We start from the raw sequence: 25,427 nt of genomic DNA, 5'->3' as shown, positions 1-25,427 counted from the left end.
GACCCATATTTACGTGTTTTGCCGGACTCTGCCGTCACTGCAGTCGCTCCTACGTGGTATGAAGCTGCGCTACCACGCAAGTGACATCCCACAAAAGCTACGGTCCATCTCCCACGGAATGTTAGGACGGATGACGTCCTTCAGAGCAGCATGGGTGACATGGGTGATGTGCAGCTAACTCGTGGTGAGCCAAGGCAGTCGACATCTTCCTACGACGACAGCGATGCGGCTCATTCTCAAAATACCCTTCATTCGCAGAATGTCATACATCATGTTTTGTCACCTCCATCATTCGTTAAGTAATTTTTTTTTAACAATTGGTAGTAATTTCATAGTAACAATTTACTAGCGGCCCATCCCGGTTCGCTCGGGTAAAACCATAATAAATTATACGTCTAATGCTTCCTCAAGAATCGAAACTGTTTTTTAAAACCGTACAAAGGTGAAGCACGGGTCCGAACTAGTTTTTAAGTCCAGTAGCGTAGCTAGGTAGTAGGTATGCAAAGGCCAAAATAACAATTACGGCCCTATCTACACTTAAATCGTTCGTTCTTTATTCGTCGTAATCCAGGTTATAATTAAAAATATATATAAAAATGTAGTTATATTGAAAAATTGGGAGAAATGTTCACTACCTATTCAGTCCGCGACTCCCCCTGAGCTTGGGGCCCCTGGACACACGCCTAGCCTTGCCAACTGGGTACTGTCACAATGGAAAAGAGTCATACCCTGTCATAACCCTGTAGAACTAGGAAGTAATAAAAATAAATTGTAAAGAAAATTCTTTTTGAAATTACGAAATTTTATTTAAACAAAAACAGTCGATATCTTATCATCAATGTACGGGAGGTATCTCACTTATTTTTGTTTTCTAGATTTTTCTCAATCGATATCGACTATCGATAGCAAAACAAGTGTAAGTGAGATACCTCCCTTCCTCTAGAAAAAAACAAGCGCGCAATGTTACAGTCTGTCAAGAAAGTGAAAACTTTTACCCAGTGTTGCCGCCGACAGGAGATAACGCCCCCATATCTTGACAGACTTTTATAACACGCACTAGATTTTCTTTCAGAGGTGTGTTATTATTAAAAACATAAATAATTTAAACCAGAAAATATAAGCCTAGTGCTACCTATGATTGCTGAACTATATATATATATACTAGTTGTTCGTCGCGAACGTAGACCTCGCGAATACATTTTTTCTTACAAAATTGTGAATATTTCAAAAACCACTTAACCAATTTTGATGCCCCAAGAACAAAAATTCCATTGGCAGATCCTACCAATGAACCTTTTAAGCCTTGCTTTTTAAGCTATGATACCTTTTAAGTTTCATTAAAATCGAACCAACGGTTCGAAAGTTATCGCGTTAAACATACATACAAAAAATGTATTTTTGCCCCAAGTTGAATGTTACCACGTACATAACGAGAATATGGATTAAATTATCTACCCTTTACGAATTTCATATTATTCAAAAGCTATCATATCGAGTGTTTTATTGCAAACACTGGTATGAGATTTTATTCAAGTCGCCTAAAGGCATCTGACATGACTTTTATGACTACCTGCCCCGCCATCTAGGTAGGTAGGTAGTCGGATACACACTAGTCCAGCAATGTGCAGGTTTCCTCATAAATTATCCAGAAGTAAAAAATATGTTTTTTTTTAAAACTAAACATTTTTTCTGTTTGTTTAAAAACAAAATTATACAGTAACTTACATTAATTATACAGTAACCTAAAAATTTTTATATAGTCCCATATTAGTGCTGAGTCTGTAGCAAAATGTGCATTTCACAAAAGCACATTTTGCAAAATGCAAACAAAACATATTTCTGGTACATAAAACAAATTCAATTTTTTGTAAAGTGAACATTTTGCGAAGTGCTCATTCTGCATCAAGTGCTTATTTTGCGTCAGACCCAGTACTGATACGGGTGGATAGATAAATTATAAACACATAAATAATTACTTACAAACTTATATTACGCTTACGTAAGTTTCTAAGTTCTGGCAATACAATCGCTAACAACAACGTGGCCGATAAATTGAAGCGGGGCGGAACTACTTTCGTGTCGTGGCGCAAACTCTAACTTTGATTATTTAATATCATTTCTTGGACTAAAAAAATTGTATGTAAAATTCCTTGAGGTTATACAAAAGTAAAAATCTTATAACTAAATTATTCATCATCCCATACATATCACATCATAAATATTGTAATCAGATTGCATGTAATCTGATTACTTATGTAGGTAATTTAACTACAAATGTAATTTTTAAATCTACTTATTTAAATAAATTTGTTGTAGGTTGTGCCAGTCGTGGCATACTACCATACTACTGTGGGATCAGTTCTAAGGATCAATCGGACAAGATCAAATCTTTCTCCATACAAAATAAAAAATATGCAATCCCTGAAACACCAACTGCCATGGTCAAAATCAAAATACCATACTTTTGTACAAAATTTCGATTGTCCACATTAGCAACAACTTTTTTCTCCTTATACTTCTTCTTTTTCCCACTCAACTTCCACTCATACTCTGCCAATTCTCTACGGTTCTGTTCTTCTTGTATTTCTTTCTGTCTCAACATTTCCTTCTCTTTCTCTAGTTTCATTGCAACCTTTTTCGCTTCACATGTTTCATCACAGTCCAACTTTGCCTTTCCACTCTTGACCACATTGCAAGGGAATTCTTTCCTCAAATTTCCACAAGCACAGTTAACTTTTGTCTTCTTCATGCACGTCTGTCCAACACCACACTCACCAGAATGACAGTTATTACGGCATCTGTGGCCACATTTCAAATTTTTAGGACACTGCTGCTTACATGACAACATTTCTTCAGTAGCATCACTAAGTTCTTTGCAACGTAAATATAATTCAGTAACTCCGCAATGACATGCAATCCTTTCTAGTATCTCACACGGTGGGCAAGGTGCTGGGTGACATTGCTTTTTGTAACATTTGTGTGCGCATTTTGCTGGGCGGGGTACAAGGCATTCTTTATCACAAGGCTTGCAACTGTAAGGCACATTTGGATAATTAGGATTGTGTGAATATAGATGACAGAGTAAGGAGCAAACATGATTGCTGCAAGCTAGTGGACGTCCACATTGCCGGCCACAGCATCGGCGCTTGGCTGAATGGCACGGCTGCTGCTCAGTCTCATGTTCTCCAAAGCAGACGAGAGAAACGGGTGTCTCACACGGAGGACAGTCCAAAGCCATTATTTTGGTTTTTGGAGGCTCAATTTCCCATGGTGTTGCTGGCTTCGCAACTTGCTTGAAGACCACAGCTACGAATTCATGGCAAGTTGCTTTGCATTCGTGACCACATTTCGGATACATTTTGAAACATACAGCCTTGCACGGAGGACAGTCCCCGAAATGGCAACCATGCTTATTCTCATCCATATGTCCACACTTGTATTTAATTTTACATAAAAGACTGCATTTTGGTGGTTTTGTATGTTTTTCTCTACCACATGGCACTGTTATGTATGTTTCTTTACACCTACAAGTAACTTTGGATTCAAGTGGGCAAGGGTAGCATGGACCACGATGGCAGACCATGGTGCATTTATGACGACCACACTGCAGAGGCTTATCACATATTTTTTCGCAAGGAGGGCAGTTACCATTACAGCATTTCCTCCCACAAGCATGCTTACCACAGGGTCTGGTGCCTCTGCATTTGGTTTCACATTTATAATCTTTACTACATGGTAGACAGCGAACATGTGCTGAACATAGACATTTCTTTAGAATCAAAACTTGGCAAGGTGGGCACGGTCCCTTATGACATTTTTCTGGACAATTATGTTCACAACCTTCATGCTTTTTATTACAAGTTCCTAAACAGGTTTCCATAACATCCGGGCATTGCACAAAGCGCTGGTTAGCTCCACATGGGCAGGAGCGAGTCCCTGTATTGGGACATGACCCACAGGGCCCCAGGTGACACACTGTTTCACACTTATGAAAGCCACAAGAATAAGGTTTGTTGCATGGTTTCCTGCAATGCCAAACAGGGTCATCGCATGGCCTCTTAACCTTCTCAGAGCCACATTGGCACAACTGCTCACTTGTGTACGTACAAGGGGGGCAATCTCCTTCATGACAGATGATCTCACATCTATGCGAGTTACAGAGCAATGTCTTCTTACATTGTTGTCCACAAGACCATTTAGCAGCACTGCATCTAACTTTTTTCCGTTCTTTCTCACAATAACACACTCCATTAACAGTTTGAGGGCATGGGGGACATGGCCCGGGGTGGCAGAGGAGCAAACACTTATGTTTACAATTATCTCCTTCAGACAACCTCTTTTCACAGACTTCTCCACAAGAATGTGGTATCAACCAAGGATGCACAGGTGGATCATCAGTTTTTCCACAAAAGCAACGGTACTTACGAGGTATTTCCTCCTTAGAATACGAATGCCGGCATTTCGGGCAGCACCAATCGATTTTCTTGGGTTTAAACACCGAAATAGGCGATTGAGGGTCCTCAAGTCTTAAACTTATGCTGTCATTCGACCATTTTTGGATACAGGACAGATGGAAATAACAGTGGCAATGGTCACAAGTCCATATTGCATCCGATCTTTTAATACTTCCTATGCAAATCAGACATGTTATTGGTCGGCCACTAATCGCCTCTTCCAGCAGATTTTTCGTCCGATTTAGTAAATGCGTGTCACCGCCACCTCTCCAGTAGCTTTGGAACACTCCTTCAATAACCGAAGACTCGAAAGGTTCCTCATCTTCTGAAGAAGATAGGTCCTTCATCACATCCAAATGTTTTTGCACGTTTTGCTGCAATTTTGCTGCTGCATCTCGGTAGCGTCGAGCCATATTCTAGGGTGGTATATTTTTTATACTTCGCAAAATTAATGAAAAATAGTTTAAATTGTGTCCGATGCCAAAGCCTTCAAATGTTTGCAAAAAGAAATGTTCGAACTTCGAAGTTCCAAATCGGCATTACGTTGACGTTCAGTGATATTTTTATCTATGGTTGACGTGACGTTATATATTTTATAATGTTATCGATGTAGGTACCTAGCAACCTAGTTTCTCTCCATTTATAATTATATTGGCAAAATTTATATAAAATTATGATATCTACTTATAATTTTTATTTACTTTATCCGTATGTATGTATAATATATTTATATACTTTTATATTTTAGGTTACACACTGATCCGTGTTTATAATATCATTATAACAATATTCCATGTCAATTTCAACCTTGACGTTGGCAAAATCATCGTTTTGGCGAACGATGGAGCCATGAAATAAAAAAAAAACCTAGGTACTTTAAATCCATGAAATATAATCCACGATAAGCGTAGAATGAAACAATAAGATAAAATCACGGGTTATGATTATGACAATATAATTTTCAAGAGTTTTTTATTTGTGTAGTTATAATGCCCGAAGGTTTAGGTATTTGTAAAGAAAACAATCGTAAAGTGACGCACACATTGCAGTCCTGCAGAGTGTATGCAGGACGAAATGCAGGATGTAGTTTACACACACAACAAAATGTAATACCGTTCATAAAATACACAGTTTCAATGTAAGTACGTACCTAATGATTTTTAGCTGTGATAAAATATGATTAAAGGTAGGTATCATTTACATGCCTAAAACTGCTTGAATAATATTATAAATCATCATTCGTAAAAACCTTTTGTTAATATCGTACTTTATAATTTTTGCTATCGACAGAAAGAAATTTTCTTATGAGTAAGGGAATGACAAAAAAAATGCTCTCCCTTGTATTGCTGGAACCACTAAGTACCTAATGGGAATCTAGGTAAAAAAAAAATAATACAATTTATTACATATTAGAATCTTTATTTATATTTCAAATTACATATTAATGGTTTTCATTCATGACCTTAGTCTATTTAAAAGAGCGTTTTCCACGCCTCTAATAAATTACATGAAAATATTTCCACGTATTATAATGACCTATATACCTAAATGGAAAAAAAGCATTTCCTTTCAAGAAAAGTCCGGTAATATAGTATAAAAAAGAAAAAAGATTATGCAATGTTGGTATATATAGCTAAGGAAAATTAGTACAGTAAAAGCAATTTGTTAACCTAATATAACTATTTAAGTTTTATTTAATTCAATTTTCAGAAGGTCGAAATTCATGCAATTAATGTAAGAAATACACTACATATTTATCAATGATATTATTTTATATTTTTTCACCGAATGGCTTTAAATATTAAGGAGGTAGGCCGTCATTGGGCTTATTTTATTTATTGAAAAAAAAAAAAACAATTCGACCATCTAAAAATTGATTGATTGATAAATGGTAACATTATAAAACTGGTCAAATGGCACTTTAAAAGAGTCCATATATTATTAATATCTTAAACATATAGGTAGCACCAAATTATTGAATTATGGACGATTCAAGATTCATATCAATACTATTTCTTCTATTAACTCGTTAAATTAAACCATATCCAACGTCATCTCTCAGACTAATGCGAGCTAATTCGCTGCTAGGGGCGCTGGTGTAGTAAAAAGTTTATTTTCCATTAGAAAATTTGTTACAATACACATACATACAAATATGACTTCAATTTCTCAGATTTAGGTAACCGACCGACACGTTCAAGTATTTGAACTTAACGGACCCTAGTGTTGATCTCCTGTTTCTTATTTTTATTGGACAATTTAAACCAACCGGCTTTTTTATTATTGTCTTTAGGCATAGAAATTGACCTGGAGACCTTATCGCGATGGTCTCTATTCAGGATTTCACTCGACTGGCTTTTCCTGTCGCGCGTCACTGACTTCCGAGTCAGCGTCGTGTTTTGATCTACATCTCTGCGTTTGTCGGGTTTTCTATACAAAGTCGTGCTGGAACTTGTCAATCTGTCATTCTCTCGAGGCCTCCGTGTTAGAGTCGTCTGGCTGTAAGACTTATTCTTTTGTAACGACGGCCGTTCTTCGCTGGAGTTTTTGATGGATGAGGTTTTGTTGAACTCTTTAGCTTTGGGTTTCCTGGGGCGCTGTTCGTAGTGAAGGTCGCGGCGGCGCGGGCGCGCGTGCCGCGGACCCCACGCCGCCGCCAGCGAGAAGCTCGCGCCGGAGCGCGCGCACGCGTCGTTGCGCCGCGCGTCCGGGATCTCTCCCACTGGAAAGTGGGAAGGGTTTTTTAGTTACTCTTGCAGTTCAAATTCAAATCATTTATTCAGAAATTAGACCTTCCCAGGCATATTTTCACGTCAATTTTCATATTAAATAGTTATCTCTCACAAGCTACAAACTACTGGCATTTCGGAACGACCACTGCTGAGAAGAAATGCCGAAAGAAACTCATTTGAACTCAGTGTTGGGTCCTATCATGCCAGGGCTTGCCATTATTGTTTCTTACAATTTTTTTTCTAATAATATATCAAAGTACATAATGTACGTAGTCAAAAAGTATATCAAAACACGTTATGATTGTAATCCGAGTGCTAATTAAATATATATATATATATCGTTCGTAGTTCATTTGAGATAAAGTTCACCGTCAGTTAGGAGAAGTGGACGGTGAGCAATTTATTACTGCTCTTAAGTCGTCTTTGGTCAAAAGGTTTCGGCTGAAATCCTACTCTGGCTTTTTGTAAAAATGGAAGTCGTTGAAAAAGTTCTCCTTCATCTATCCCGATCTAATCGCTGTGCCTGACATGACCAACAAACGTATTTTTATTTTATATTTCACTAGATGTTGTCCGGGCTTCGCTCCCGTGGGAATTTTGAGATAAAATGTAGCCTATAGCAATCTTGAATAATGTACCTTTCCAATGGAGAAAGAATTTTTAATCTCAAACATAACAAACTCACAAACACTTACCTCTTTATAATAATATAGATAACATCAATGCAATAAATTATTGAATAAAGTGCAAAGAAAACAGGAATTTAAGCGACGGAACGCAATACATTACCAGTGGTGGCGTGCAGATAGACGACGCTGCGCTGCGAGTGCTGCGACGGGTGGCTGGACTCGCCCTCCGTGCTACTCGCGCCCGACGCCGCTGGAGCCACGCGTCTTCTTTCACTGGCACATTATGTAACAGTTTCATGACATTCATACTACCTTGCTGAAGCTGAATTAAAGTAGAAGTCTTAGTCGCCAGCGTTGACAGTGCAGATATTATCAAAACAATATGAAAGATTAATGGATGTTATTTTGCAAAAGTTATAGCCAGGCATTGAGTTAGCTCCCAACGTGTCGTATGGAGCGTTGAGAGTAGTTCTTTGCCTGCGTGGAGGCATTCGAAATTAGACTGAACGAAGCAAGTAAATAAGTTGGTCCGTTGTGATTATTGCTTAGGACATACTATCCTTTAATTCAAAGTTACAAGCCTACATATAGGCAGTAGTCGGCAGTACTCACTTGAAATCTCTGGCAAGTTCCTGCTTGCTGCCCCTCAGATCGGCCTTCAGCGTCGCGGAGCTGCTGCGGCTGCGCGACCGGCCGTACGGGCTCATCGGCGGCTTCTTGTTCGTCTGTCTGTCGAACTGACTCTCCGTCTCCGAATTGCTGTGATTCTCCGATATGTTCTGCAGATTCCTTTTGTAATATCTGTTACGCGGCGATTCGCTCTTCTCTTCTCTGTGCAAGTTTGATAAAGAGTAGCTTTTGCTCGATAGCTCGCTGTGGTCGACCTCGTCTAGCCCGGTGCTGGAGTTGGAGATGGTCTTTCGGAGAGTTCCGTGGGATTTCGCGTGGTTCTTCTTGATTGAAGGTTTAACATTTGCGTCGGAGTCCTGGTCGGTGTCTCCGAAGAAGCGCAGGTTCTTGGCTGGCGAGTTGAGGGGCTTTGTCGGCTTCGACCAGGGTTTCCGGGGAGTCTCGTGCTCTGTGGTGAGAATGCTTTCTTTCTCGACCTGTAAGAAATATTAAATAATATTTCAGGTGAAAGTACATAACTTACACGATATCTTCTCCTCATAGTTAAGAATTGATAATTTGTAAGTGATTGTGAATTTGATACATTTTATTCCTCGTCGTATTTACAAATCGATCGTCGTATTTATAAATCGAAGTCGATTTTACAAAGGTATTGATTAGTCTACATCACTTCTTGTCAATAGATTAGTTATTAAATATCCGTGTATTCTTGGTGCTACGTGCCACCCATAAGTACTTCGTACAACGGAGTACCAATTCCATGGTGCTACCTTAGTATTCTTCCCGCTCGCGCGTTTCCTCGAAGTCAGTCTGTCAAGTGACTTGAACCAGTTGCCGGCAGAGGTCGGCTGCGGCGCGGGGCGACGCGGCGGGGAGGGGGTCGGGCTCGGTGTTGCCAGTCTGCGGCGCTCGCGGTAACGTTCAGCCTGGTAGATAAACAAATAAAACGTTAGGTGTCTTAGGTATCGAATAAGGTATGATGTTTGCAATTACATATTTACCTACATCCAAAATATCCTATTTGTTCTGGCTGGACAAAATAAATGTCATGCTATCCGTAGCACCAACCGTGTGGTGCAACAAAGCTCAACATGTATTAAATGTATAAATATGGCCACGGTTGACATCTCAGATTGAATGAATGATCTTTTAATGGACCGTTAACAAAGTAAGTACACCTACTTGTACCTTTTACTTATAAAATAAAATAAATAAAGTTTATCAAAAATTTTAATTATTTTATTTATATTAAAATAAATATGTATAAAATAAAATAAATAAAGTTTATCAAAAACTTTATTTATTTTATTTTATAACACAATTGCAGCTCATTAAGCTGACATCTTGAAGTTTGGAGATTTTATCCAATCTATTCTTAAAACTATTGACTGAAGGTGCAGTGACAACATTCTCATTGAGTTTGTTTTGTTATTGTTTTGGTAAATTTAGTCAATAGGTAGCGTGTATTTCAGTTATATTCCACCCACAGTGACTATTCTCAAATGCATCTCATGTACCGTTATCATTTTAAGCTATTTAATATAATTATCATACCATTCATGCGTGACATGACTCTAGACAGTGGGATACATTACAATGGAAATGCCTATCATCACCTTTGTAAAGGTTATTGACCGGCATTGCATTAGATCATAATTTAGACTACACGTAAATAGGTATATCTATAATTTTTAAACCGCAGAGAGCAACGACCTGTTGGGCGGACGCATTTTTTGGAAATAATTTTATGTACAACCTATGAAAATCGCGAATAATACTTAGTTTTTAATGCGATATTTTTATTTGCCATAACACTATGTTGACAGAAATCAGTGGCGCGCCCTCATTTGGATAATAATAGTTAATTCGCCACTAAATTATAAACATAACAAAAAATCTTACTATTTTCTTAACATAGGTAGTTACTTCGTACCTGTGCTTCGTACCTAAATATGACATCGTTGCGTAATACTTTGGCTCTGTTGAGTTTGAGACACCTTTCAAAAAATACTTTTTTAATTTACAGCTACTTAAACGAAACAAAAAGTTTATCATCGCAAAAAAACCCGTTTTGCATAACATGTTTTGTAATTAATGGTCAAAGTCAACTTAATAAAACACTATATTAAACACTATAATGCTAATAATTTTTGGTACCTAGTTATTGTATTTTAAAAAGTTGTATGTGTTTCATTTCATGTAATGACCACGACCCTCAGAAGAAATTGTGAAATATCTAATAATAGAAAGCCCTGAGGAATCTAATAATACAAAAAATATGAAGAAGAATGTACAATTCTTCTTTTTATTCCATTGAACATCTCGAGATTTGGCTCCTATCTCGTCTTGCACCCTATGAGTCCCTGTAGAAAGCCCGGCGGAACTGGTCGCAAGGTCGAACGCCGCCATGTGGCGGCCGACCTCAGCCTTTACCGATTTGGCGATATACCAATGACTTCGGACGAGAGCCGCGACGGAAATTTCGATTAAAAACAAGTTTGTGTTATTGATTCGTCACAACAGTTGATTATATCTTATCATATCATAAAAAGATATGTCTGTACGCGATACACTCAAAAATTACTGGACGAATAATATAATTAAATGTATATATTTTTTTGTTTTACCCGAACAAAGCCGGGGTGGACCGCTAGTGTAAAATTAAAATTGTAACTAATCCTATAGCATGCTACCTACATTTTGTTTTGTTACGTTGTGTTGTTAAATAGTATTAAGAGTTCTATTGTATATTTACAAATTGTCTTGTGTGCAATAAAGATTAAATAATAAATTGTATTTCAAACTAATACATATGTATGTACTATCTGCGCTTGGGGCTTTGCTCCCGTGGGAATTCTGGGATAAAAAATACCCTATGTGGTATGTCAGGTTATATTCTACCCGTGTACCAAATTTCATATCAATCCTTCTAATAGATTTTGCGTGAAAGAGTAAGATCTATCTGGTTGCATTCTGAGTTATGACACGACTGCCAGGTCCGCTTAAAAATATTTTTTTATAGAAATACCCACTTATTCATACAAAAGTTAAAGTATGTTTTGTCTCTTTCTGTCCATTTCAAATATTAGAAAGTGCGATAATGACAAAATATACTTGCTTTAACATTTTAATGAATAACGGGGAAGATTATAAACTTTACGTTTGATTAGTCTAAAACCAAATCGGATAAGGATATGTAACATTTCGAACGCATGGGCGATTTTTCACTTGCGCGCACAGCGCACTTCAAAGGCACAGCAATACAATATGAGTAAATCCATATGAGTGTAGAATAATTACATAAAAGTATCTATTTGTGACAAACAAACACTCAGACGTTCTATTATTAAAGCGCTTTCTTAACGCGCGTTGAAAAAGAGCTTGTGCGATGAAGGCCTTAGTCGTGTAGATAACTAAACCAACAAATTAGAAGGACCATGTTAAAAAGCCAGGTGGTAGAAACCATACCACGAAAGAAGGCCCGTGGCCATTTGAGGAACTACCAATAACAGATAGCCCACGTTGTTGTTTGCAGCGACAGTAGCGCCACGTCTGCTGTACTTCTTTCGTGGTGGACTCTAGCTCAAACCCGTCGGATACAAACATCTCACTCGATTGCGTAGAACGAGGGTAATGGGTTTACACATTAGTTCTGTTTGGTAACTGTATTTTGCTAAGGTAAACAATTCGAGTTCAGACGTTTTAAACATATTTTGAGGAGACTTCATTTTAATCGATAGAAAAGGATGTTCTAGCTATATGAATATTTGGCAATTATTTTAAGTTTATTCAGAATTCTATTGTTCTTCACCTTTATTTATTTAAACTTAATTGCACACATTGCAAAATACAATTAAGTTTAAATAAATAATAAAAAGTCAACTTAATGCTAAAGCATTATTAACAGACAATCTGTCTAATTACAACATAAAAAAGAGGTTGGTGACTTTGTATGTTTGAGGCGGGTAATCTCCGAAACTACCGAAACGATTTCAAAAATTCTTTCACCATTAGAAAGGTACATTATCCAAGATTGCTATAGGCTATATTTTATCTCAAAATTCCCACGGGAGCGATGCCCCGGGCGACATCTAGTATATGTATAATTTTTTTCAGGACAGAATTTCTTTGTGCCATAAGGTCTCATAAGTTGCCCCGAATCTAAAGAAACAATAAGAAGATATTCTATTGTTAAAACAAGTGCTTAGTTACAAGTGTGCTTCGTATGATTGACTTATCTTCTTTCAGTGCCATCTTCATGGAAGGTCAGCAATCGTCAATGCGACCATGCGATCTGTATCTTTGGAACGGCTACAATATTGAACGGTTTACAAGCATAGACTCATGTCTATGCTTGTTGTTGTCTATGTTTCTTTTACGCATTGAATTCATCCCACAAGATCGAAGATCTCTCTAACAGCAATAAAACCTTGAGTCATAAATGTAATTAAAAAATATATTTAAGGTTATTACTTAAGTGCATAAATTAATAAATAAAATACACATTTTCGTAGCAGTGTTGGGTAAAGGAGATGGTATCTTATTGGGATATTTTAAAGATACTTATTAATTTGTCGTCGTTCAGAGACAAACAGCAATTTTGGCGATACAAGATGAGATCGTTATAGGCTGGGAGGCGAGAGTGACGTCATGAGGTGACATTGACCTCTGAGGATGTTGAACTTATACTTATAAGGCTTTAAGTGTGATTGTGATGTTTCAGCTATTATATTATATTTTGTATAGTTATGTGTGGCGTGCGGCTCCCGTCCTATGATAGGAAAACTACATCCTGCGCTAGATGTAATTTTTTTGTGCATTTATTCTATCCATAACGTATGCGCCTATCTTGTCAGGCATTGGTTGGCCGGAGAGTGATAGAGTCCGCAGCTTTTAGGCAGGACGCAGGACGCGGGTAACCCCTATTATACTTATCACCACCACTACTGGCAGTGGTCGTTCCGAAATGCCAGTAGTTTCTAGCTTGTGAGAAATAACTATAAATTTAAAGATTGACGAGAAAAAGTGCCTGTGAAGGTCTAATTTCTGAATAAATGATTTGAATTTGAATTTGAATTATCCTATCCTTAGTCTGTCCTATCTGTCTGTTCGTGTGTGATTCCTGTGGAAGGTTTAAGTTTATATTTTATTATGGTGGTACCCGAGCGAAGCCGGGACGGGCCGCTAGTTAACTCTATAAAATACGTGACCGCGTAAATTTTCCTAAATTTCGGAGAAAGCTAATTTACACCACAGAGGAAAATTCCTATTATTTTTACTAATATTAATATGAATGTAAACGGCTTTCAAGAAGTCATATCGATGACTTAACATGCAGACAAAGTTCTTCGGAAAAGACTACTTAAATACGTGTCAAACATACGAATGTTAGAACACACCAGAATACAGTTCAATTCAAAAGTAACGTTAAGAAAAAAGGTATACACAAGACATCAGGCAGCTAGACGGGTCGACGATGTAAAGGAAATTGCTGGCAACAACTGGATGGGGATGGCCCAGCACAGAGATGGTTGGCGGAGACGGAGGAAGGCCTACACCCAGCAGTGGGTCACGCAGGGCTGCAGATGATGATGATGATGATAACATGTGTTACTCAATTGAATAAAAGTTAGATTAACAAGTTTATTTGTTAGACAAATTTAAAAAAAAACCCCAAATTTCAACTTTTGAACGGCTGGACCGATTTTGATCAAATGGCTACAAATTAGCTATCAAAAAAAAAACGCATCCAAATCGATTCAACCGTTGATGAGCTACGGTGTCACGTACACAGCCAGACAGACAAACACACTTAGCGGTCAAACTTATAACACCCCTCTTTTTGCGTCGGGGGTTAAAAAGCGGCATGAAGAATCATTTGTGTGTGACCGTTGTGAATGTAAAAAAAAAATCCTATTCACTGTACAGGTTTACAAATCGAATCACGTAATGTAACATCGATCACTCGATATCAGCGATGTGTATCGATTCGCCATGTCTTCATGTGTCTGAATATCGCTGGCTTCGTGTCGTAATCTTAATAAAAAGGATATTTCTAATGTGATTTCTTTTGTTATTGGGAATTCTAGTATAAGTTAAGTGCGGTAAACCGTTGAGGAGTTTCCACACCTGGAGCTGTTCCTGCGTGCACCATAATAATGCATTGTGATCTAAACTAAACGTGTGTACTTAACCAGCTCAATCGGTTGAAGATATCTCCTTTCAAATTGAGTTATATCTTACGACCTTGGTGGCGCAGTGGTAAAGTTCTTGCCACTGAAGCGAGAGATCCCGGGTTCGATCCCTGGTCGGGTCATGATGGAAAATGATATTTTTCTGATTGACCCGGGTCTTGGATGTTTATATATGTATTTGTTATAAAATATAGTATCGTTGAGTTAGTATCCCATAACACAAGTCTCGAACTTACTTCGGGGCTAGCTCAATCTGTGTGATTTGTCCTAATATATTTATTTATTTATTTATATACTACTACCTAATACATATATACCTACCTAAAGACCCATTTTATTATATTTATATTTTCCGCTGCTGTATATACAATCATCGTCATAACATGAAGCGCTGAATATAGTTTTGTGATTACGAAGTAAGAAGTAAAGGCAAGTTCAAGTTTACATAAAAGCTAAATCTAGTTACAATAGTTAACGTACGTAATTGTGGGAAAATCATTTAAAGTTAGATCATTATTTATTTAAACATTTTGTTACACAGATTTTGCAGCGTGAATTTGTCCAAAAATTGGATCCATACGTTATGTAACATCATTACCAATCTTCCCTACTCATACGCGAGGAAGATTATTTCCTAAACTTAACCGTACATTTTTAAAAATTTCGATAGCTTTGCACATCGCTAATATAACGAAACTAATTTGTATTAAAGTAGGAGGATTAATTGACTTTATACGCTGCCTGTTTCCAAGTAATATTCTACACAAACACTGTTGCATTAACTGACGCATGTAGGTGTAAAATTAGACAATATTTAGCAAAAGCGCGATTAGGTAAACATATTGAAATACAGTAGGCGTAGTGTAGGACCCACTTGTGTCGGTGTTATGTAAACTGAGTTATTATATAGTGAGGATGGTGACATCCACTGGTAATTCATAGTATTAACGAATTTTGTGAGGATAATTTGTTTCAACATTGAAGACCTATAAAAAGGGTGGCGTAATTCGCCTATATGTAAGTATATGTTGGAGTGTCTATCCTTTTAAATACTCTTGTATATGTGTACGTTTGTTACTCCATTACAATAAATTTGTAGGACGGATTTCGATAAAATTTTGGTATTTCGTAATTTCGACTCAAACAGTGATTAGTATAACATTTTAATTAAAAAAACCGCCCCTTGCGTGAGTCATGTTAGGTCAAAACTTCACAACATTTATGCACTCTTGGTACATGGTATAACTAAATCAAATATGTATGTCTGTATTAGTACCTATATAAACAAATGTATACGTGCAAACTGTAGGGTAGCACAGGAGCGGCTGCAGGCCTGAACTTTCACTTAATGTTGTGGCCCTATAGATGTAATGCTAGTTCCGCACTGTCGCCGTAGTCAGACACATGCCGACGCGAATGCATGAACATTGAACATTTATTTACCACAATGAAAAACCAGCAATGTATAGAGCAGGCAGTGTGGAGTGGGGTAAGGTATAAGCGAAATGGAAACCACGCTAACTTAGGATATAAGTCAGCCTTTAAACATGTATCTTGTATTAATTGTATTCCATGTAAGTATTTTTTTATACAATAAAGTTATAACAAACATATTGCTAATGGAACAGTAAAACAATCATTATTATTATTATTTAATTGCCTGGATTCTGTCAAAACTCGTCCTGTGTTTAAATAGATTTGTCACACATGCTTTCAACTTAATTTTGAAAAAAAAATGACATGATAACTTTAGGATCGAGCGGGAATTGAACTCACGCCCCTGTCTGTCCGAGACAGTGTTCTTAACGCTCTCAAAGCTCATTGGTTTTGTGTATGTGGATTAAAAGTGGTGGGATTAATCGCTCTCTTGTGCTTAGACCACAACACGTATCGATCGAAACTAGCTTAAATGTGGCATTCGTACTTTTAGCGGTTGCCCAATTTGCGTCCTATAAGGAAAGACTGGCTGCGTATGTCTAGCGAGATTGGGTAACTGTAGCAACGGGGAATATAAATGGGTGGAATTACCATGGCAAACCAAGCTTAGGACGAAAAAAGGAAGGGAATACTTTTGACGACCTCCGTGATCTAATAGTCATCATGCCGGACTGCTGCATCATACTGGAGTTCCTGGGTTCAATCCCCGGTATGTCAAGGTGGATAATGATCTTTTTCATATTGACCTGGGTCTTGGTTGTTTATCTATATATGATGATATATGTTATTATTTCTTTATAGTCGTATTCCTCATGACTGAGGGTCGTGGTCATTACATGGAACGAAACACACGTAACAACTTTCTTGGCATTATTAATGGAGTGGTTTGCCATTGCCTTCTCAATTTCTCGTTAATATAATCAACAAGTGTGCAGGTTTCCTCACGATGTTTTTCCTTCACCAGAAGCAAGTGGTGGTCGATGAAAACTACTATACATGATTCAGATTGGTATACAAACTTATGTGGCACGAGTAGGATTCGAACCTGGGACCTGGGACCTTTTGATCCACAGGTGGGGGTCTTAACCATTACATCACCACCGCTTCCGGTATATATTATAGAAAATAGTATCGCTGAGTTAGTCCCGCAACACGAGTCTCGAACTTACCTTGGGGCTAGCTCAAGCTGTGGGATTTGTCCCTATATATTTATTTATAATATTGACGACTAACATCAAACGTTATAACGAATACTCACTCATTGATCTCGTTTGATGTAAGAATTTAGATTTGCACGAGTCAAATTTAACGTTAACTTTAACATGCGCAGAAAAATGCTAAATACGACATTTTGTCTAAACGTCGTCAGCGGCGCGTCAAAGTGACTGACAAAGTGACTGGTGCAACCATAAAATTAGAAGGTAACGTAACTACTAATTCCGTGGGTGCAAATCACAAAGTTTAAACGTCACATAAGCTGTTGACCGATTAGATATAATCGTATGGCAGACACTGGACAAGAAGAACTAAAGCGTGTAGAAACGGGAAATACGACTACAGATAAAGTATCTTCTATAGAAAATAAATATATAAAGCCTTATCATATCTCCTCGGTATCAGTCAACGAACCTGTATCCAGCTTCACTGATTGGTTAGTCTGTAACTCCAATTCAAATATTTGCGAATTTCCTTTCTTAACAAGCACTCGTACCTAAAGTAAGTGATCCTTACGAAAACATTTTTGTGTAGACCATCATTCACCAACTTTCCGTTGGCTCAGGGTCCCAAAGAGGAACTTGTCCTTCTTTGAATGTTTCAAAGCCTCCAGATTATATCAATCAAATTTAATATTGATGATAATTACACGTGGACGATAATGATAAATTTAGGTAACAAGGTGTAAGTTAAATTAAAAAAATTGTCGTCAATAAATGTTAGATTCCAAATGTTGAAGACAAGCGCCTCAGAAAATTTGGGATAAAAAGTACCCTATGTGTTATTCCAGGTTATATTTTACCCAAAATTTTATGATAATGCGTCCAGTAGATTTTCCGTGAAAGAGTAACAAACGTATAGACAACAGCACATCAACCTACTAAAATTCATTGCAAACTCGCCACTACTACCGCGACATTGAGGTAATTATGGAGGGTAACTTGATTTGCTGTTGACTGTACACACCTACATCCTCACAAACTTTCGTATTTATAATATTAGTAGGATAAATAATTTAATTTTAATAACTTTGATTAAATATACGGATAAAACTTTCATAAGATAGGTACCTAACCTACGTATTATTTCCAGACATTATAACACATGTCATAACTCTTTAGGCATGTAGTTATTAAGGTAATCCTAACTAATAGTAAATAAGTTGGTTTGTAACCTTTTGAAAAACTACTTCCCGTTGGGAAAACGCGCGAGCGAAGCCGCGGGCAAGTGATCGATAAAACTCGGTCTCAGGAACCTGTGTCGTGTGGCCATCCGTCAGTTTTGAAAGCGATTGTCTAGAAGGTTGTATAATTAGTTCGACTACTGAAACTCGCTATACCTATGAAGAGATGCAAATTTTACCGTCACCTTTAGATTCCAGAATGAATGAGAGAAAGAATTAAATAATAATCCCACTAATATTATAAACGTTCGCCTTTATAATATCAGTGTATACTTTTTCACGCTCAAACGGCTAGGCCAAATTTGGTTATTGAGGGAGCCTAGCCGAGAAGAAATTATTTAAAAAAAAAAACGCATTTGCTATCATGCTATAAACAAATTAAATTAGCACTAATGTAACATTAGTTAATTAAAAAAATACAAATTTAAAAAAATATATTTGATATACTTACTGAATCACGTGCTTGCTGGGCAGACAGACAAGAAATTTGGATTAATTAATTCAGGCTTTACTTCATAGAAGTCAAACTTTGCACCTTGCTTGCTCGTCTATGCTTCTACAAGATTAGGTACACTAAATGTTATTACGTGTATGCATCCAAACGTTCAATATTAGATCAAATAAGTCAGAACACAATGGTAGTGGATTGAACCCGCGAACTTTTACCTCTATAGGTCAGTAGCGAGAGTTACTTGCAATCTGTCAATAGATGTTCCGCATTCGATACCAGACAGACCAGACAGATTAAAGTTATAGTAATTATTGTTATCGGTACGATATAAGATTTGCATTCCATCCAGTGTAATTTTTGTAAACATTTTATAATGACTCCAGCGGCTGTTCAAGTGTTCTAAGCATTCTTAAACCAAGAGTGTTACCATGAAACATAAAACACGTACACGTCATTGCGTCCACACGTTCCCTTTTTTTTTACACGATGCGTAATCGATATGGGAGAAAGAGACAACTGTCTACATGGTTTTTTTTTTTTCTTTGTGTTGATCTAAGCTTGCTAGGTACATGTTTGACCCTCAGGTTGCTGAGTCCATGAGCTAATGTTTGCTTACCATCAGGCAACCCGCAAGGTTTGCACATTTTTATTTTAAACTGTGAGTTGCCTGATGGTAAGCAAAAACACAGCCCATGGACACCAGCAACCTGATATAGGTCACCGACGCGTTGTCAACTTTTTGAGAAAGCGACAGACTGTAATTAAAATGTACAACGTGCAACATTCATCAAGAGTTAAACTGATAACTCACCAAAGCCGGGGAGTCCAGGGCACTCCGGGAGCCAGCAGTTCTAGACCTGGACTTCCTCAGCTCGCTCTCCACGTCCGAGGGCCTGGAGTGCTGGTCGCTGTCGCGGTCGGGCGTGTAGAAGCGGCGCTCGACGTGGTCTTTGTAGTGACGATCTTCTTTTAAAGTCCTGTCGTATCTGCTTTTAAGATTGGTGAAAGTAAGTGAAAATAAAATTACAGGTCTTATAAAACAAAATCCTCCGCTGCATCTGTCTGCTCGCGATAAACTCAAAAACTACTGTACAGATTTTCATGCGGGTTTCACCAATAGATAAATGATTCCTGAGGAAGGACTATGTGTATAGTTTTTACCCGAGCGAACCGGGATGGCCTCTAGAAACTAATATAATAGCGGGAACCTTTTTATGTAACTAGTTATTTAGACAGAATAATTCTGTTTAAATGACTTCTAATAATAAATAAATAAATATATAGGGACAAATGACACAGATTGAGTTAGCTCCAAAGTAAGTTCGAAACTTGTGTTATGGGATACTAACTCAACGATACTATATTCTATAATATACAAATATAGATAAACATCCAAGACCCAGGTCAATCTCAAAAAGATAATTTCTCAAGTTGACCTGGCCGGGCTTCGAACCCGGGACTTCCAGTGGAGCAGTCCAGCATGGTGACCATTAGGACATGGCGGTCGTCAATAATGAAACAGTGAAAGAAATTTCCATTTTATAGCTGATGAAAAACTGTTATGAAAATGGACCAAAGAACTTTTGTAGTTAATACCTAATACACTGCTAAGTTTATATAATCTTTTGTAATACTAGCCTGCCATCAAACTCCTTCTCTCTCGTTCTATCTGGTGTCTCCCTCTCGCCCCTGTACTTGTCCAAGCTCTCTTTGGACCCTCGATACCTGCGCTCATCTGCTTGACAGTCGTAGTCGATCTTCCTGACGATGATGTCACTCGGTTCTGGGTCTGTGTATCTGTGGAAAGTGACATATCTCTGTCTTTCGTTCTCGAATACATTTTCAATTGAGATGCCATGAGCCCGCGTAATAAATAAACATTAAAATTTTGATGATTCGCCTCTGATTTTGTGCCTTCGTCAATCGTCTTTGGGTTGTGTTGCTGCCTGTTAGCAGTCAAGGCTTTTTGTCCTTTAGTCGTATCTAGAGTGTGATCAGGAGTAATTATAATTTCAGGGTAGGAACCACACGTAGCCTCTCTAATGAAATGAATATCATCATCAGTTTTAGTCTCCATTGAATTGAAATTCGTGAATTTGAAACAAACATAATTTTCACTTTCACCCCCCAAAAAGGTGCTTATGTTTGAACCGGGTTCTTTAACTATATGCATACAAAATTTTATTATGATCGGTCAAGCGGTTGCGCCGTGAAAACGGCACAGACATTCGAATTTATAATATTAGTATGGAAGTGCTCGTATGGGATGGGACACAAGCAACATTGCTAGTATTTCTTATCTTTCTGCTTTTAGCTTGTCACCTTTTACAACAAAGTGCAGAGAATTTCTATTCTATCAAAATCATTAACCGATTGTTTCACGTCGGAAGCCTGCAGGTAAAAAAGATGGTCTTATATTTATGGTCTGCAGGTCAACGCAGCCGTGGGCGTCGATAGGAAATCATTCATCAAGTTATTACTCATTGTTCGTTGTAAACAAAGGTTGCCTACTGGCTATGGGCCTGTAAGGTTGGCTGCAGACTAGATCAATATGACTGTCATTATAACACGAAATGCTTGGAGCAATTATGTCGAAATACGAAAACTGATCAATTTTGGGTGTCATTTCGTTCACGCAATATTGTTAATTGATGAATGAAACTAGTAATTTAGTTTTAATACATAAGTATTAATAGATTATATAAATAATTAAATGTAGTGCCTTTGATTATTGATTTATTATATAGAATTTCAATATTCGATATTGAGAACTAAGAATTTGATACAATATTAATTAATTCTGAATGTTGTTTCAAAATAAATTACGCGTAGATCCATAATGAATAGAGCCTCGTGTGTTAATCAGTCAATAAGGTAACAAGTATCACAAACTAATTCATAATAAAAAATAACATTTTACGATCTAACAGATCAAAATAAGGAGAAACAATTCCTTGCTCAGGTGAGAGTTCAAATTATCTGAGCATTGAAACACACAAACTATTTAGTTTTATACAAAAAAAATAAAGCTTCCGATTAGCAAGTAGAGATGGGGTTTCACCTAACACTTTGCTAGTTTCCAAAAAAGGGTAAACCCAAAATTTAGGTTTGCACCCGACTATTTGGAAAGAACCTGAAATATACTGAGTGAAAATATATATAGCATAGGCTCATCTTCTACTATTTTCCATTATTCTATTCTTCTTCTTTGCAAGTCGAAAGGGCAGTAAAAAATATATATAGTTGTTGACCAATAAGTGGCGTTAGCAACAGCTGTCTTGTCATTAGCGTCGGCGATAAAAGGCAAGAATGATTGAAATACATCATTGGAAGTTTGCGTACCTTCTATATTCAGAGTCGTGTCTAGCAAGATATTTAGGGCTCTTGAGCACCCGGGTGCGAGTCTTTGGCTGGACTACCTCCTTCTCTTTCTTGCTCTTCTTCGAAGAGTCGCGAGAGAATAGCTGTTTCATCTGCGGTTAGAGGAATAATGTTAGCAATAGGTAATAACAAAATAACCAAATTTATTTGAAAAATACTATGAAATTGTACTTTAAAAAATTGAAACGTTTTTGTGAGAAATTTGATAGATAGTACAACAAATGTTCGGAGTTTTTTCTTACCTTCTCAAGTCCAGAAAGCTTTTTAGTGGCCTTCGGTGGTTTCGCACTGACTTTGTCATCGTGTCCACTTGGACTTTTGTCAAATCTGTTGCCTTTATGTCCTAAAGGTGATATTCCATCTATACTTCTATCTCTTGAGTACTCTTTCCTATAACCATCACCTTTATACTCTTTGAAACGAGCCATATATTCACCGTTAGCGTAAATCTGCTCACTGGGATAGTTATCTTCAGTATGTCTTCTCTCGCTAGCCAAAAACAAAGATATATCTCGTACATCATCGTCACTTTCATGAATTCTGTATCTGCTTCTATGTAGCTCACCGCTTGAGTCTTTGCGGAAATCATTTTCAATGCCAGAATCAACAAGACGATTGTCAATATCATATCGGCGCGGAGACTTATCATCGCGATAATAACCTCCGCTATCACCTGAACCATGTCTCCTTATACCAAAATCCTCTTTATGATACTTTTCTTTATTTTTTGTTCGGCGTAAAGAGTTATGATACGACTCTACGTGTTTTGCTTCAGATCTAATGTTGGCGTATTCTTCTTCTCTTTCTTGAGCAATTTCAGGATTTGATGCATAATGACCCTTACGTTTCCCAAACCAGCTATCTTTTATCTTATATTTCTGGTGGCCAGAATGTGCCGCATCTTGACTAGAAGCAAAATTCTTTTTTACTTTGTATTTTTTCTCTTTATATTCATCGGGCATAACAGCCTTTGGCGTAAATTCAAGGCTTGGAGGCTCATATTCAGGCTCAGGTGGAAAATCTTTTTCCTTTTTATATTTTAAATCAGGGCCTAGTCTATCAATATATTCACGTCGATCTATTTCTCCCTTTGGAACTTTCTCGAATGTTCTAGATACCGACTTTATTTTTTGATTGTCAGAATCATATCTACTATAATCTTCAGTGAGACTGCTCTCAGCAAAACCATCTCTTTCTAATGTTTGACGATAATATCTAGCTGTCTCATTCACATATTTTTCTGTAGCTTTTCTTCGCTTTTCTGCTTCATATATTGGATCAGGCTCAGCTAAATACCGTGGTTCTTCTGATTTAATGATTCTATCACTTCGATCTATTCTTTCGGATAGATCAATTCTTCGAGCATTAATCCTTGATTCTAAAAGTTTACGTCTATGACTTAATTCATTAAAGTCTAAATCAACTTTATTTTCTGTTTCATAATATTTTTTCTTGGTATCCATACCATCACCTCGTCCTCTATAGCTATCAATAAAATCATGGGATTTGTCTTTATGAGATGGATATTCATTGGCATACGTCGGTTCTGGTTCGAAATCGTCAAAACTTTTTAGTTTATACTCTCTATATCTTGGTCTTATTGGAGAATCTGTAATATTGTAACCTTCTATACTATTATAGTTCTGATTATCGTTCTTGAAGGTAGGACTATAATCAAATCTATTCAAAGAATTCTTATATCTTTCTTCGTATCCCAAACCTTCATCTTCATCTGAGAAATTTCCCAATTTATCTCGAGATGGTGAGTAAGTTTTATGAATAGTCTGCTTTCCATTTTTTTGATTGCCAGAATCACCATTATCTCTTACAACTTGGGCGTAGACAACTCCTTTATCCATCATTTTGTTGACGGGAGACGGTGGCCTGTCTGGGCTCGTGCTCCTTACGAATAAATTTGGATCAGGGCTTACACTAGGTTTAATGTATGAAAATGGTTGGTTAACGTTGGTGCCGTTTGTTGGTGAAATTAGATGCGATTTTGGTGGAGGTGAAGACTGGTCTTCTTTCAATATTCTGATGATATGATCTACTGTGTGCCCCCTTGTCAGCGGTGGCTTATCAGGGGGCTGTTGACTACTATGTATCATTTCTTTACTACCATACACGTTTTCTTCGATCTTCCGTATACTCTCTTTGATTCTATCTTTAAGCTCAACAGGATTGATATCTTTCGCTTTAATAGAATCTATTTCATCTACCAAAAGAGTCTTTTTTACTTCAGTTTTACGTTTTGGTGTCTCTTTTATTGATGGTGATTGTTCCTTTTCTTTGTCTAATGATTTACCGCGTTTAGATCTGGTTGGCGGTTTAGGTTCTTGTTTCTCAGGAGTTTTATATCTAGGAGGTTTTTCTATAGGATTCACTTTTTTACTTTCACTACAAGAATTTTGTTCCTCAGATTTGTTAGTATCTCTTTTGGATAATTTTTGCTTTTGAAATAAGTCAAGTGGTGGAGTTTTTTTGAAATAATCTTCTCTAGGTGAGCTTTCGATAATAGGTGAGAGCTGTGATTTTTTATTTCTTAAAGATTTTAAAAACTCTTCAGTCTCACTGCCAGATCTTTTGCGAATGGGCTTAGATTGGCTGCTTAAATTTGTATTGGATTTTAAATCACTAACGTCGCTCTTACTTCTCTTGACTATTGCTACAGGTTTTGCTGTGACAACTACGGGAGCATCGGGACTTTTAGTTCTTTGTGCTCTTCTGAACAGTGTCGATAATGATGTTCTTTCTTTCTTCTTTTTTGGACTTACATCGCTGGTGGATCTTCCTAAAGGAGTTTTTTGTGGTTCAGCGCCGTCGTCACTATTTCTTCTTCCAAGTTTGTCTTCTTTAAATTTTCTTCTGTGTGGGAGAGAATAAAACTTTTCTGGAGGATGATCAGTTGTACAAGTGACGCTCTCCGCTTGAGCTCTGACTTTGTTAGCTTCTTCTATTAGTTCTTCTTTAGATAAATGTGTGAAAGGTTCTTTTCTTGTTTGTTCGATCGAGGCGCCCCGCGATTCTCGCGGTTTACCTGCAATGAACAACAAATAATTAATTCATAAATTTATGACGTGTATTATCCGTTGACACGTTCAAAGTTTGTTTATTATTCTTT

At 37.3% G+C, this 25,427-nt stretch overlaps 2 protein-coding genes across 4 annotated transcripts in view; both read right to left on the bottom strand.

The window, feature by feature from the left end:
• Positions 1-1,969: 1,969 nt before the first annotated feature.
• On the bottom strand, positions 1,970-5,232 carry LOC128679574 (uncharacterized protein). Its single transcript, XM_053761908.2, has one exon. It carries the CDS (start codon positions 4,865-4,867, stop codon positions 2,369-2,371), a length of 2,499 nt encoding a protein of 832 aa, XP_053617883.1. The 5' UTR covers positions 4,868-5,232; the 3' UTR covers positions 1,970-2,368.
• A 1,052-nt stretch (positions 5,233-6,284) lies between these two features.
• Positions 6,285-25,427, bottom strand: part of blo (bloated) — a 70,889-nt gene continuing 51,746 nt past the window's right edge. For all 3 annotated transcript variants that reach the window (XM_053761886.1, XM_053761885.1, XM_053761887.1), the window contains 8 exons: positions 22,549-25,343; positions 22,268-22,398; positions 20,564-20,722; positions 19,737-19,911; positions 9,216-9,371; positions 8,428-8,921; positions 7,976-8,088; positions 6,285-7,176 (listed from right to left, as the gene is read on the bottom strand). In XM_053761886.1, coding sequence (XP_053617861.1) covers positions 6,665-7,176; positions 7,976-8,088; positions 8,428-8,921; positions 9,216-9,371; positions 19,737-19,911; positions 20,564-20,722; positions 22,268-22,398; positions 22,549-25,343 — 4,535 coding nt within the window. In that variant the 3' untranslated portion in view covers positions 6,285-6,664. The remainder of the gene's footprint in view (positions 7,177-7,975; positions 8,089-8,427; positions 8,922-9,215; positions 9,372-19,736; positions 19,912-20,563; positions 20,723-22,267; positions 22,399-22,548; positions 25,344-25,427) is intronic.

The sequence above is a fragment of the Plodia interpunctella genome, chromosome 22 (assembly GCF_027563975.2).
Source record: "Plodia interpunctella isolate USDA-ARS_2022_Savannah chromosome 22, ilPloInte3.2, whole genome shotgun sequence".
NCBI classification, from domain to species: domain Eukaryota; kingdom Metazoa; phylum Arthropoda; class Insecta; order Lepidoptera; family Pyralidae; genus Plodia; species Plodia interpunctella.
The sequence above is the reverse complement of the archived record's forward strand: the minus strand, read 5'-3'. Positions and strand labels throughout refer to the sequence as shown.

Coding starts and splice junctions, on each gene's coding strand:
- LOC128679574 (XM_053761908.2), bottom strand. CDS start 4,867: ATGGCTCGACGCTACCGAGATGCAGCAGCAAAATTGCAGCAAAACGTG.